This window comes from Lepus europaeus, chromosome 23, assembly GCF_033115175.1.
Source record: "Lepus europaeus isolate LE1 chromosome 23, mLepTim1.pri, whole genome shotgun sequence".
Classification (NCBI taxonomy): Eukaryota; Metazoa; Chordata; class Mammalia; order Lagomorpha; family Leporidae; genus Lepus; species Lepus europaeus.
The window spans coordinates 28,725,340-28,739,738 of NC_084849.1; the positions used below are offsets into that span (position 1 = coordinate 28,725,340).

The window sequence follows — 14,399 nt, forward strand, 5'->3', positions numbered from 1 at the left end:
ACGACTGCACGGCCCCGCAGAGCCGCTCACACCAGGCTGCCGGGGCGGGGGCGGGGAGTGGGGGCGGCTTCCGCAGCCATGCTGACAAGGCCCAGAAAGTTCATTTTTCATGGAGGGAGCTCGGGATGCCCCTGGCTGGCGGCTCTGGACAGGTGACCCGCGTAGTAGGCCAGGGGAGAGGATACAGGAGCACGGGTCCCCGGGCATGAGAGGCAGGGAAGGGGCAAGTGGGACCTGGCCGGCTGCACGGTGAGGGAGCCGAGTCTCTGGGGCTGATGGCTGCCGGGGCCACGTGGGGATCACAGGACAGGCAGGAGCCCCAGAGCCCCTTCACCCTGAAGCTCTGGAGATGGGGTCCCTGATTCTGCTGCCTGCCCCGCCCCGGCAGGCTGACTCCAGCCCCCGCCCCCTCCTCCTGGCTGGCTACGAGGACGGATCGGTGGCCCTGTGGGACGTGTCCGAGCGGAAGGTGTGCAGCCGCATCGCCTGCCACGAGGAGCCGGTCATGGGCCTTGACTTCGACCCCCAGAGGGCCCGGGGCGTCTCAGGCTCGGCGGGGAAAGCGCTGGCTGTCTGGAGCGTGGACGGACAGCAGGCCCTGCAGGTCAGTGTGCGGGGGTGGGGTGGGGGCCCGGCCCCATCCATCCTGCCCTGCACTAACAGTCTGATAGGCTGAAACAATATTTAGGCATGAAGAGGAGCCGGCGCACATCCCCGGCTAATCCATCACGCGGAGGCGGGCGCGGGCGGCACAGGAAGCAGGGGGCGTGGGCGCGGCCGGGCCGTTCACATGGTTTGGGTTTCTCGCAGACCCCGGGTTAGCAGCAGTCACGTCTTGTCCATCTAGCGAAAAGGCACGTAGAGTCCTGAGGAGGGCTCAGGCCGCTTTGTGGGAAACTCAGAGGAATTTGTTCAGTGAGGAACTGATTAATCAAAAAAAAAAGGAGGGGGGACTTCATGGAGCCGAGGCCCCCTGTGGTGGTCTGCGGGGGCAGGCCCCGAGGGAGGCTGCTGCTCACAGGCAGCAGGAACGCCCACCCAGCAGGCCTCGGGGCCCAGTGGGAGCGCCTACAGATCTTCCCACAATGCCTGTGGACTCTGCCAGCCAGCCTGGCCTGGCCTGGCTCCGGGGTGCTGGTGCCCAGGCCTGGGCCTGCAGCCCTGGTGCCCGGCACGGGGTGGCCGGGCTGCATGCGTGGCTCATTTGAGTAGCTGGAGGTGGTGCAGGCCACACGGGCCCTGAGGTGCTGGGGCATCCCGGGTCTCGAGGCCCCCAGAGGTTGGGCTTGGCTGCAGAGTGGGCTCTGGGGGCGGGCGAAGACCCTCCTTGTGAGCCACGAGCCTCAGACGACCGAGACTTGAGCATGGCGGTGAGTGGAAACAGCTCTGCACCCAGGTGGGGGGTGGTAAACCCCGGGATCCCAGCCCTGGAGCGCCGAGGACAGGGCCTGTGGGCTGTGGAGGGCCAGGCCACGCCAAGGCCAGCCCCCAAGGGGAGAAGCTGCCTGGCAGATGTGGTGCTTGGAGCTCAGAAGGGACCTTAGCTTTGGCCATCAGGCCCACGTGGGAGTGGGCACTGCCAGCCCCCAAGGAGGGAGGGATGGAAAGGCCCCCAGTGAGAATGGGGACACGCTGAGGGGACAAGGGTGCTGCCGAGCGCCCCCAGTGCCCTGTGGGCATCCTGATGGCTGGGGTACAACCGAGGGACTTGTCACAAGGTCATCCTGGGACAGGGGTCACCGGGACATAAGGTGATGCGGCAGCCCGAGAAGGCGCTGCACCCAGCGGAGTTGGGGCCAGCTTGAGGGGCTGGTCCCTGCAAGGTGCCCGGGAGCTGAATGGAGGGGAGGGCTTCTGTGTGCCCATCGGTGAGACAGGCAGGCAGGCAGTTGTCAAACGTGTGAAGCCAGGGAGGCCCTTCTGCGAGGGGCAGGGCTCCCCAGCCGCCACCTGGGAAGAAGGTGGCCCCAGGTGGGAGGTGGGGGCCAGGCAGAGAGCTGTCAGTCATTTCACAAACTGGAAGCTGAATGGGGTGCTGAGTCCTCAGTCTGTGCTGAGCCTGGCGGGGCGGGGGTGGGGGTGCTGAGCTGGCCAGGTGGGCACGGCGGCGGCCGGGCGGCGGGGTGGGGGTGTCTCCCTCACACCCTGCTCCCTGGCATTTATCCTGCAGTGGGTTTGACTTTGCCAAGGGCTGGACACCCAGGCAGCTTTCCTAAGGGCTCCCCAGGGGCTGCAGCCCCAGCCACACTGCCTTCCCCCTCGCCCCCATCCCCTGCCTGCACCCAGGACCCCGGGGAAGGGCCCTCCTGTTGCCCCGGCCCAGATCCGCCCTGCCTCTCCTGGTGTGTTTGGGAAACAGCTGCTGGAACTTAAGACTGAAATTTATGGGCACGTTCCGGTGCAGAGACGAACTTTTACTTTACTAATGAATCGAAAAGTTAAAGCAGAAGGGGGACCAGGAATTAATGAATCGGAAAGTTAGAGCCGGGGAAAGGGGGGAGGCGCATCAAAGCGGGCGCACGGCTCCGTGCCGGGAGGGAGGGTGCAAGCCCGGTGCGCCTGACCCGGCCTCATGCCCAGCGCTGGCCCCAGAGGCCCTGCCCTTAAGGAGGAAGCTTTGCTAAGAAACCCCACCTGAGGGCGTCCCTGACACCTGGGGGCAGGTGAGGCCGCCTCAAGGCCCTCAGCGTCCACGGGGGCCCCACGGCGCTGTGAGAGCCACGTGGGCCCGGATGGGCCTCCCTCGTGTCCTCCCGCCGAAGCCTCTAATGAGCCCACATCAGCCTCCCCCCGCGGGCCCTGGGAGCAGAGCCGCGGGTGAGGTTCCCGCCGCGGAGCGTGGGTAATCGGAACCAGATGGCGGCCGTGCCGTGCATTCCTGGCACCTGAGGTCATGCGCTGAGCGAGCCACTGGTGGCCAGAGATGCTTCCCAGAGGGTCCCGGGCCGGGCCGGGGGCTGCGGCAGCGACGGGAAGCCGTCCTGGCCCGGACGCGCCCCAGGGGTGCCAAGGACAGGGCAGGGAAGGGGGGGATACCCAGCCACGCCGCGGCCACATGCCCGTCTTCCCGAGGTGGCTCTCCTGTGAGCGTGGGGCCCGGGCCGCGCCTGCCATCGGGCCCAGGTGGCGCGCAGGCCTGTGCCTCCCTCCCACACGTGGCGCGAGAGCCGCCGCCTTGAAGCGGGACTGATTTACAGCCAGGGGTATTTTTAGGTCTTTAAGTAATAATGAGGCTCCCCCACCCCACGTCAGCCCCGGGCCAGGATCAGAGCAGCGGAGGCTCTCCCTGCCCGGCCACGGCCGGCGCCCTGGGCCGTGGTCCCATCTGCACCACAGCACCGGCCACTGCCGACCCACTCCCCGGCCTGTTAAACCTTTCACTTAGCTGATTCCTTCACTCATTTATCCACTGGCTTATTTATTCATTTAGTTGATGTGAGAGCCCGACAGCTCCCATTTGCTGGTTTGCTCCGCAAATGCCCCCAAGGACCAGGGCTGGGCCGGGCTGGAGCTGGGACCCAGGAACTCAGTCCAGGTCTCCCACGTGGGTGGCCAAGACCCAGTGACTGGAGCTGTCGCTGCTGCCTCCCGGGTGTGCCTGAGCAGGAGGCTGCGGGCGGGGGCCAGCGCCAGGGGGTGGCCTGCAGGCGCCTCCCCCGCTTCACTCAGCACCCGCCAGTAGCAGTCACCAGGGGCTGCCAGGCAGGGACCACAGGGCCCAGGGCCAACTCCTCTGGCTACCATCACTGTGGCCCAGCTTTGTACCCACCCCTCCTTCCCCAGGGCATGTACAGGTCTTTCTGAAATGCTATTTAAAAAAAAAAAAGGTTTTGGCCGGCGCCGCGGCTCACTAGGCTAATCCTCCGCCTTGCGGCGCCAGCACACCGGGTTCTAGTCCCGGTCGGGGCACTGATCCTGTCCCGGTTGCCCCTCTTCCAGGCCAGCTCTCTGCTGTGGCCAGGGAGTGCAGTGGAGGATGGCCCAAGTCCTTGGGCCCTGCACCCCATGGGAGACCAGGATAAACACCTGGCTCCTGCCATCGGATCGGCGCAGTGCGCAGGCCGCAGTGCGCCTACCGCGGCGGCCATTGGAGGGTGAACCAACGGCAAAAAGGAAGACCTTTCTGTCTCTCTCTCACTGTCCACTCTGCCTGTCAAAAAAAAAAAAAAAAAGTTTATTTATTTATTTGAAAGTCAGAGTTACACAGAAGGAGAGAGAGAGGTTCTCCATCCACTGGGTCACTCCCCAGATGGCCACAACTGCTGGAGCTGTGCCAATCCGAAGCCAGGAACCAGGAGCTTCTTCTGGGTCTCCCATGTAGGCGCAGGGGCCCAAGGACTTGGGCCATCTTCTACTGCTTTCCCAGGCCATAGCAGAGAGCTGGATTGGAAGTAGAGCGGCTGGGACTTGAACCGGTGCCCATATGGGATGCTGGCACTGCAGGCAGTGGCTTTACCCACCACACCATGGCGCTGGGCCGGCCCCATGTGCAGGTCTTTATCCACATGAGAATCACTCGCCCTCCAGGGCTCCCCTTCTTGCTGAGTTATGCCAGGCGGCTCTGCCTCTGTGCTGTCACCTGTTTCCTGCAGCAGCTGGGTGGGATATGGCGTCCCTCCTGTTCCCCGTGGCAGGGGCTGGGTGCTTCCACCACCCTCTGCCTGCAGGGACCTAGGCTCAGGGCTGTGCCACAAACCCCCACTTGTCCTGGGCTCTGGGTGTCCATGGCAGGGTCGAAAGCAGCTCTCTTCTCTCTGGAAACATCACGCCATCAGTGCATTCCTATAAAGAAGGAAAACCCCAGGGAGGGACCCCTTGGGGTCCCCTGGCCCAGGGGCAAAGTACGCAGGAGAGCAAAGGGTGGCAGTGCGACAGCAGCCTGCTCTGAGTGGCAGGGCAGGGCCTCCGGGGCCTGCAGACACAGGCAGGTGCCTCTCCCCACCACTGCCACCGCACAGGCGCGTGGCCGTGTCTGCCCCCAGCCTGCCCCAGTGTGTGCCAGCCCTCGCAGCCGGGGCCCCGTCTTGCCCTGTGTGGAGAGGGGCGCCCAGGCGGGGCTCCGCACTGCACCATGGCAATTCAGCTGCTAGAGGACGCACACAGGCGGGGAGCGTGGTGGACCCAGCGCCAGGTCCTGCCGGGCACAAACAGGAGGTAGGCACAGCGCCCAGGGCATGTGGAGACAGTGTTGGTGGCAATGGGCCGAGAGCAGTGGGCTGGGGGCGCAGGCCTCTGGGGAGGCTGCTGTCCCCAGAGCGGCGGGCATGAAGGGGCTGAAGGCAGTGCAGGTCTCTCAGCAGCCCAGACCCTGCCTTGCGGAGGGCCGTGCTGGGCAGGTGGACAGGGAGCCTCCACTGCCCCCTCCCCCACGGAGGAGCCCAAGGCGTGAGTGGGTGCTGGGTTCTGCCAAACGCCGTTGACGGCTCTGCCTCCCAGACTCAGACAGTTCTCCCCACTGTTAAATTAGTGAACGTCATCATCCAGTGGTTCTCTTTAACATTCAAACAACCGAATACCCCTAAAAACACCTGCCGGACGAGGCATCTTCTGCCCGCACCCCGTACACGAGCTCTGCTTCCAGCCCGGCCGCTCCACTTCCCTCCCAGCTCCCTGCTACCATGCCTGGGAGGCAGCCGGTGACAGCTCTAGTGGTCTGGCCCCTGCCTCCACGTGGGAGGCCAGGGTGGAGCTCTGGGCTTCTGGCTGAGGCCTGGCTCAGTCCTACCGTTGTGTGCATTTGGGGAGGGAACCCCACAGACGGAAGAGCTCTGTCTTGCTCTGCCTTCCAAGTAGATTTAAAAAACAAACAAACAAAAAAAAAACCTGTGGATCTTTTTCTTTAAAAAAAAAAGTCCGGCGCCGCGGCTCACTAGGCTAATCCTCCGCCTGCAGTGCCGGCACTCCGGGTTCTAGTCCCGGTTGCTCCTCTTCCAGGCCAGCTCTCTGCTGTGGCCCGGGAAGGCAGTGGAGGATGGCCCAAGTGCTTGGGCCCTGCACCCGCATGGGAGACCAGGAGGAAGCACCTGGCTCCTGGCTTCAGATCGGCACAGTGCACCAGCCGTAGCTGCCATTTGGGGGGGTGAACCAACGGAAAAGGAAGACCTTTCTCTCTGTCTCTCTCTCTCTCACTGTCTAACTGCCTGTCAAAAAAATTTTTTTAATTAAAAAAAAAAAAAGATTATTTATTTGAAAGACAGAGGCAGAGAGAGGTCTTCCATCTGCTGGCTCAATCCCCAAATGGCCACAATGGTGGGAGCTGGGTTGATCCAAAGTCAGGAACCAGGAGCTTCTTCCGGGTCTCCCCCGCGGGTGCAGGGGCCCGTCCTTGGGCCATCTTCTACTGCATTCCTGGACCATAGCAGAGAGCTGGATCAGAAGTGGAGCAGCCAGAACTTGAACCGGCGCCCATATGGGATGCTAGCACTGCAGACAGTGGCATTACCCGCTATGCCACAGAGCTGGCCCCAGGAGCTTTAAAAAAATGGGAAAAAAGATGTGCCCCCGGCTCTGCTGGGCCAAGGTGGGGCTGCACTTCCCTTCCTGTGGCTTCCTGTGCAGTGGCATCGTGCCACAGGTGTCCCCTCCTCTCACAGTCACTGGGTACGCCAGGCAGGGGCCCCCACGCCTGCCCGTTTGGGGGGAAGGAGTATTTTTCTAGGAGTGAGTCTGTAGGTGTGAACCTCTTCAAGGTGTCTCCCTAGTGGCTTCCTCGGGTCGCACTGTCGTGATTTGTGTGTCTTCCAGCCACACCCACCGTGCTGCTCCTTTTGCGTGCCTTGGTCAGCACTGTGCTGCCTTTGTCCATCTTGGAGAACTCTTTGTCTTCGTGTCATCATGTCTGTCCTTGTCCCCTCTGGGTTGGATCTGCAGCTCCAAGTGGAGCTGGTGTGTGCCCTGCACGTCCTCGGCTCCCGCCACCCGTGCTCCACGGGGTGAAGCCGGCTGCTGGGTCCCACATTGCGAGATGTCACTGTTTTCATCAGCCCTCACTTTTTGGCGGACCCTGTTTTTATTTGTTCTCTGGCCGCTGAGCTGATTAGAGTGTTTTTATGGTTCCAAATGTTTGACTCTCCCCCTTCCCCCCCGCCCCGCCCCGTTATCTTTCGTTTTTCGAGCTCTAACTTAATTGCACTGTGGTCACAGAACAAGGTCGATATGATATCAGTCCTTTGAAATGTGGAGGCTCGTCCAGTCTGCATAAGCCCCACACATGTTGCTTCAAATGAAAAGTGCTTGTGGCGTTGCCTGCACAGCTGTACCTGTAGACGCGGGGTCGGGCGTGCTGGCCGGCGTGGAGGGGCGCCCCCACGCCTCAGCCCCCTCCCTGTGGCTTTGCCTCCCAGCGGGGGGGGGGGGGGGCAGGGAACCCACCTCGCTTTATGCATTTGGGAGCTGGCTTTAGGAACCCACACGCTTGACCCCAACGGCTGCTAACCTGAGGGCACTTCCAGAGTCCACGGGAGGTCCCTTCCACCGACTTCCAGAAGCGCTCTTGTGTGGCCCAGGCCAGGTTCCCTTAGGCTGCTACTTCCTTTACAGCATTTAAATACATGTATATGTATTTAATCCCTTTTACCTCTCACCTTTCTGAACCTTCAGATGGGGAGGGAGGGTCTCTCATGCAAAGCTGGGGCTGGCTCCAGGGGGTGCATTCCCGGCATTCTGATTCCAGGAGGCCATCTGGCGGAGATGCCTCTGGTGGGGAGCCCTGGTGGCCAGTGCTGGTGGCCACTGAGCGTGTGCAGCTGGCATCCATGGCACCCCTGCTCCGAGAAGACCCCTGGGTTCTGGGCCCTCTGCTGGGCTGGAGTCAGCCCCCAGCCCCATCTCCCTCCATGGGGTGAGGAGGGAGACCCTCCCTCATGGTTTCCTCTGGGTCATCGGTAGCTTCCTTGGCGGCACATTCTTGCATTTCCACATATCTGTTAGCTGCCGTTAATCTAGTCTGAGCCTGCTGTCAGTGAGTACACCTGGTACAGTTTCATCAGTGGGGGATCTGTTGGGCTGGTGCTTGGCCATGGCACACAACCACCGGTGCCTACACGGAACAGGGACTGTGCCTGGGGGCACAGGGCACTGGCAGTTCTTGCTTTTTTACCCTGACACTCTCTTTTATTTATTTATTTAAAGAGTTATTTGTTTGAAAGGCAGAATTACATGGGAAAGAGAGGGAGAGACAGAGAGATCTTCATCCATTGGTTCATTTCCCCAGATGGCCACAACAGCCAGGGCTGTGCCAGGCTGAAGCCAGGAGCCAGGAGCTTCTTCCAGGTCTCCCACGCGGGTGCAGGAGCCCAAGGATTCAGGCCCTCTTCCACTGCTTTCCCATGCCATTAGCAGGAAGCTGGATCAGAAATGGAGCAGCTGGGACTCGGATGCCGGCACTGCGAACGGCAGTTTAACCCGCTATGCCGCAGCACCAGCTCCAATCTCTTTTATTTTTTGAAAATGTTTTATTTATTTTCACTTTATCTCAAAGCCAGAGAGACAGAGGTATTCTGTCCATGGGTTCAACTCCCCAGATACCCACAAGAGCCAAGGCTGGGCCAGGCTGAATGAAGCCAGGACCCAGGACTCCATCTGGGTCTCCCGTGTGGCTGGGAAGCAGAGGCCAAGCACCTGAGTCATCACCCGTTGCCTCCCAGGGTCTGCATTAGCAGGGAGCTGGAATAGGGAGTGGAGTAGGGACTGGAACCCAGACACTGTCATAGGGGCTGCGGGCATCTCGAGCCCGATTTTTTTTCCTAAGATTTATTTATTTATTGAAAGGCAGAGCTACAGAGAGGCAGAGAGAGAGAGAGTGTCTTCCATCTTTTGGTTCACTCCCCAGTGAACGGTTGGAGCTGTGCCAATCTGAAGCCAGGAGCCAGGAGCTTCTTCCAGGTCTTCCACGCAGGTGCAGGGGCACAAGGACTTGGGCCATCTTCTGCTGCTATCCCAGGCCATAGCAGAGAGCTGGATTGGAAGTGGAGTAGCCAGGACTCGAACCAGCGCCCATATGGAATGCAGGCACTGCAGGCGGTGGCTTTACCTGCTAGGGCACAGCGCCGGCCCCTCAATCAGTGTTTTAACCACTGCTCCAGATGCCCACTCCTGTGCTACAGTTCTGTTAGCAAACGTTTCTCTAGCTTTTGCTTCTCTGAAAAATGTCCTTATTTCCCCTCCCTGGCTGTGGCATCTCAAAGGGGACAAAGCCTGGGGTTGCTTTTCTTCTCGCCCTGGGAGATGTTGCTCTGCCGTCTCTGGTGAGAACTCACGACCCCTCCTGTCGCTAGGGGCGCAGCGGTCCCATGCCCGTGGCCACGGCTCCCGTTCCCTTTGGTTGTCAGCAGCTTGACCATCCAGTGCTCATGTGTACATATTTTCTTCTCATCCTAGTTGGGTTTTGCTAAGCTTTTTTGGCCTATAAGTTAGTGCTTTTCATTAAAACTGGAAAATTTTCTGTCATTTTTTTTTTTTTTTTTTGGACAGGCAGAGTGGATAGTGAGAGAGAGAGAGAAAGGTCTTCCTTTTTTGCCGTTGGTTCACCCTCCAATGGCCGCCGCGGCGGGCGCGCTGTGGTCGGCGCACCGCGCTGATCCGATGGCAGGAGCCAGGTGCTTCTCTGGTCTCCCATGGGGTGCAGGGCCCAAGGACTTGGGCCATCCTCCACTGCACTCCCTGGCCACAGCAGAGAGCTGGCCTGGAAGAGAGGCAACTGGGATAGAATCCGGCACCCCAACCGGGACTAGAACCCGATGTGCCGGCGCCGCAAGGTGGAGGATTAGCCTGTTAAGCCACGGCACCGGGCTCTTTTTTTTTTTTTTTTTTTTTTTTAAGATTTATTTTTTTATTTGAAAGACAGTTACAGAGAGGGAGAGGCCGAGAGGGGGAGAAAGAGCTTCCATCTGCTGGTTCACTCCCCAAATGGCCACAACAGCCAGAGCAGGGCTGATCTGAAGCCAGGAGCCAGGAGCTTCTTCCAGGTCTCCCACGTGGGTGCAGGGGCCCGAGCACTTGGGCCATTCTCCGCTGCTTTCCCAGGCACATTAGCAGGGCAGCCAGGACTTGAACCAGTGGCCATATGGGTACAGCTCAGCCCCCAGACTGCTCCCCTTCCCACGGAGCCGGGCTTGGCTTCCAGCTCTGTGACAGAGGAGGCCCAAGGCAGGCCTGACTCCAAGGAGGGAGACCTTGTTCCTGAAGGGAGGCCATTGTGGCATCTCCCCCGGTCTCCCTGCAGTCATCTCGGTCCATTTCCCCCCCAGCGGCTGAGCTCCAAGCCACTCTGAGCACGCACAGCTCGGTCCTCGCACAAAGACTGACAAGGGAGCCCACGCATCGTCTTAAGCTCCCCCAGGCCTCCTCATCCCGCTCTCCTGCCCTGCAGATCCGTCCTGTAGCTGCCCCCAGCTTCCGCCCTCTGCCTCCTCAGCTTAACGTGAGCTCTGTGTTTTGCCTGGACATTTTGGCCAGGACACTGTCCCTGGGCAGAGGGCACTGGGCTTTTGGGAGGGTCACCCCAGCAGCTGGCCTTCTCTGTGCCTGCCACCTGGGGCCTGCAAACAGTTGCCTGTGTGCTTTGTCCTCTGCTGTGGCTGCTTATAGCCAGGACACTGGTGTGGCACCTGCTGCTCTGTGGTGGCCACTGTCCTGCCATTCTTACCTTATGAGAGATAAACCTGTTTCTAGGCTGAACGAAAAGAGCCATAGCTCTCCATTCCCTGGTTCACTCCCCAAGTGGCTGCCACAGCCAGAGCCGGGCCAGGCCGACACCAAGAGCCAGGAGCTCCATCCAGGTCTCCCACAAGGGTGGCAGGGGCCCAAGCACTTGGCCGTCTTCCACTGCCTTCCCAGGGACATTAACAGGGAACTGGATCAGAAGCAGAGCAGCCAGGACTTGAACCATCATCTGTGATATGGAGTGCTGGCGTCACAGGCCCTTAACCTTCTGTGACTATTGTTGCACGTCACAGGTGGCCTAACTTAATGCTTCGGTTCTGAAGTTCACGGCTAAGATGGGCCTCCTGCTGTTTGTCAGTCCTACCTCTGGGTCCCCCTCACTACACTTGCACAGGCTCGGATTTAACATAGGATAATCATAGAGCTGCCGTGCAGCGCTACTGTTTTTATGACTCCATGCAGATGTGCGAGTAATTTTTTAAAAATTTCCTGGAAAATTTTAGTTGCAAGATACCTTTATTTTGGTGCAGGCGAATTTTGAAATCCAGGCACGGTTTTGTGGTAATACGCATTTTCCACACTCGCGGTCCCTCCCCAGGCTTCTGGTAGTCACTCAACCGGTTCTGAAGCCCTAATCCCCGTTTTGTCTCAGGCCTAATCCTGCTGTGCCGTGTGCCAGGCCACTTGCTGCGGCGCCCAGTCACCTCTAGGAGAGCTGAGTCTCGCTCCGTTCTCCTGAGGAGCTTACGGAGCAGTCTTCTTTCTGAGTCCTTACATGTTCAACAATGTCTCATATCGTCTCTGCGCTTGAGCGACAGTTTGGCTGGATATAAAACTCTCCCTTCCCCAGCCCTCGCGGGCACCACCACGCTGCCCGCTCCCCGGGTGGGGCCATGGCGGGTAGGAGCCTTCCACTTGGCCACCGGAAGAATCTCCTAGGCCTGGTGACTGTATGAGAGCACGTCTTCTTAAAGATTTGTTTGTTTGAAAGTCCGAGTTGCACAGAGAGAGAAGGAGAGGCAGAGAGAGAGGTCTTCCATCCGGTTCACTCCCCAGTTGGCTGCAATGGCTGAAGCTGCGCCAGTCCAAAGCCAAGAGCTTCTTCCGTGTCTCCCATAGCAGAGAGCTGGATCGGAAGTGGAGCAGCCGAGACTTGAACCAGCGCCCACGTGGGATGCCGGCACTGCAGGCAGCGGCTTTACCTGCTATGCCACAGTCCCGGCCCCGAGAGCACCCCTTAACATCGGCTGTTCTGTAGCTTTTGCTCCAGGATTTGTTGAAGTCAGGAGTTGCTCTCCTGCACGTGAGCACCCTTGAGCCTTTTCTTCTTCTGTCTCTTTGCTCGGCTCTGGCATGTCTGGTTTCCTCTTTGGGGTTTTGCCAATTTGGCATCTTGCTTTTTTTTTGAGAGATGGAGGTCTCCCATCTGCCGGTTCACTTCCCAGATGCTTCTAAGTGGCAGGGACTGGGCCAGGCCAGGCCAGAGCCAGGAGCCAGGAACTCCATCCAGGTCTTTCATGTGGGCGGCAGGGGCCCAGCTGCCTCCCAGGGTCTGCATCAGCAGGGAGCTGGAGCCAGGCCCCAGGGAGGGGCTATCAGCAGGTGCATCCCAGTCACCAGGAGGCCACACGCCTGCTGGGAGCGTTTGCTTTACAAATGCAGCCTCAGAGGTCTCTCTCTCCCGTTCACTCATGGCAAGATGGATTGTTTTTCTCCTCTTTCCTCTGCGCTCCCTTTGTAGAAATGAGTGTTCTTGGCGGCTGGGCCCCAGCAGGCAGCATTGGAAAAAAGTGCTGGGGCCGCACCCAGGGTCAAGTGTCTGCCCCTATCGCAGGATGGCAGAGGCCCCATCACTGAGCATGCGGGGTTAGCAGCCCGCGGCCATGTAGCCAAGGACTGCCGGGAGCCGGCTGGGGGCTCCCAGCTCCCTACAACAGGCACTGGGTGGGGTCCAACAAGGAGCCTGCCTCACCCCATCATGTGCCAGTGCCCCGCCCCCTCCCTGGAGCCAGTTCCAAGGACTGGGGTCTCAGCCGCGGGGCGGAGCGGGGGTTCACGCTCAGCCACAGCCGCCCCCTCCGGCTCCCACCCCGCGGCCACCCCAGTGCCTCCTCCCTCTCAGTTTTGCCGGGGGCGGAGCTGGCGCTGATGGACAGCAGGGCAGCCCCAGAGACAGCCTCACGCGTGTCCCTGCCCCTCCATCCCGCTCACAGGTGTGCCGCACCCACCCGCTCACCAACCCTGGGATCGCCGACCTCGCCCTCCGGCCGGACCGCAGGCTCCTGGCCACCGCGGGCTGGGACCACCGAGTCCGCGTGTTTCACTGGCGGACGATGAAGCCGCTGGCGGTGCTGGCCTTCCACAGCGCTACTGTCAACTGCGTGGCCTTCGCCTCCGACGGCCTGCTGGCTGCGGGCTCCAAGGACCAGCGCATCAGCGTCTGGTCCCTCTACCCGCGCACGTGACGCCCCGACTCACGTGACTGCCTGCGCACGTCATTCCCCGTCCCCCCCCCCCCCAGTGACGAGGAGGGGCGGCGGGCACCGGACCTCGTGGTGGGAGAGCATCACAGGGCCTGTGAGGACCGAAAGTCACAGCCCAAAGAGCCCGCACTCTGCTCCCGAAACCGCCTTCCTGTTGGGAACTGCCACCGTGAGAGGCGTGGCGCAGGCCTGGCAGTGTTGTCTGCCTCCCCATAACACACACACCCCGCCCCGGGAAACCCGAGGGCATTTTCCAATAAATTGTGCACTGGAAACCTGCAGGCTCAAGGTGGAGACGCCGTGGGAAGACATCCCCCAGCCTCTCCCCGCCCCTCCCCGACCAGGGGCCAGCGCTCTTGGCCTCGGCCTGCTGACCAGTGGGTGACCCAGAGTATGGTCCCCAGGGCCAGGCCTCAGGAGGCCAAGGACCCGCAGCCACCCACTGATGCCCAGGACTGAGGCCAGGGCCAGGAAAGGGATGAGCCAGGAGGGCAGAGAGAGTGCGCAGTGGGCAGAGCCAGGCCCACCGGGGACCCGGGGAGAAGTGGGCACCGCAGAGAGGTGGCAGAGCAGGTGCGGGCCAGTGATGGGCAGAAGGCCCCATCCGGAGTGCAGGGGCCCTGAATTCACCAGGCACTCAGAGCCTGGCAGTGAGAAGCTGGCGTGGCTCCATGCAGATCGGGGCCCCTGCGTCCCTCACATGCGTCAGCACCCCTCAGCAAAGCTTCTAGGGCCATCTGCCCGGCCTCAGCCTCGGAGGGCGCTCTGGGGGAGCAGCTGCCTGGTCCTTGCCTCCCCGAAGCCCCCGGCGCACCCTGTTCCCACCCAGAAGCCCCTGGCATGTGCTGGGAGGGTGGGGCTACTCCTAACCCCCAGTTATGCCCCCCTGCACATACGACGTACTTGCAGAAGGCGACTGGAGCCTGCAGCTAGGGGGGTGTGTCCCAGGCAGGACAAGGACACCTCCCCCCAGCCCTGTATGCTGACCCTGTGGCCCTTGCTCCTCCAGTGCATGCTGGGTCTGGGTGGACCTGGTAGGCAAGCACCTGGGGTCTTCCATGCCTGGAGCCACAGCAGGGCCCGTGCGGCCTCTGCATCACCAGGATGCCGTTACAGATCACCACGCATCTGGACCTTCTGGGACCTTCCGCACATAAGAAGCAGGGTCCCCCAGCACCCCACCCGAATGCCTGGCCCGGAAACAGCGCATTCGCCAAACCTCTGCTCATCCTTGTCCCGTCCCTCGAGAGGCGT

At 61.0% G+C, this 14,399-nt stretch overlaps 1 protein-coding gene across 6 annotated transcripts in view; it reads left to right on the forward strand.

Moving 5' to 3' along the window:
• The window catches only part of GNB1L (G protein subunit beta 1 like), a 58,827-nt gene extending 44,949 nt beyond the window's left edge, over positions 1-13,878 (forward strand). For 4 of the 6 annotated variants that reach the window (XM_062182457.1, XM_062182458.1, XM_062182459.1 and 1 more), the window contains exons 7-8: positions 389-604; positions 12,876-13,461. In XM_062182457.1, the coding sequence (XP_062038441.1) occupies positions 389-604; positions 12,876-13,127 (468 nt within the window). In that variant the 3' untranslated portion in view covers positions 13,128-13,461. Of the gene's footprint in view, positions 1-388; positions 605-12,875 lie in introns of all 6 variants that reach the window. The other 2 variants (XM_062182462.1, XM_062182461.1) reach the window with 2 other exon arrangements.
• The last annotated feature ends 521 nt before the right edge of the window (positions 13,879-14,399 follow it).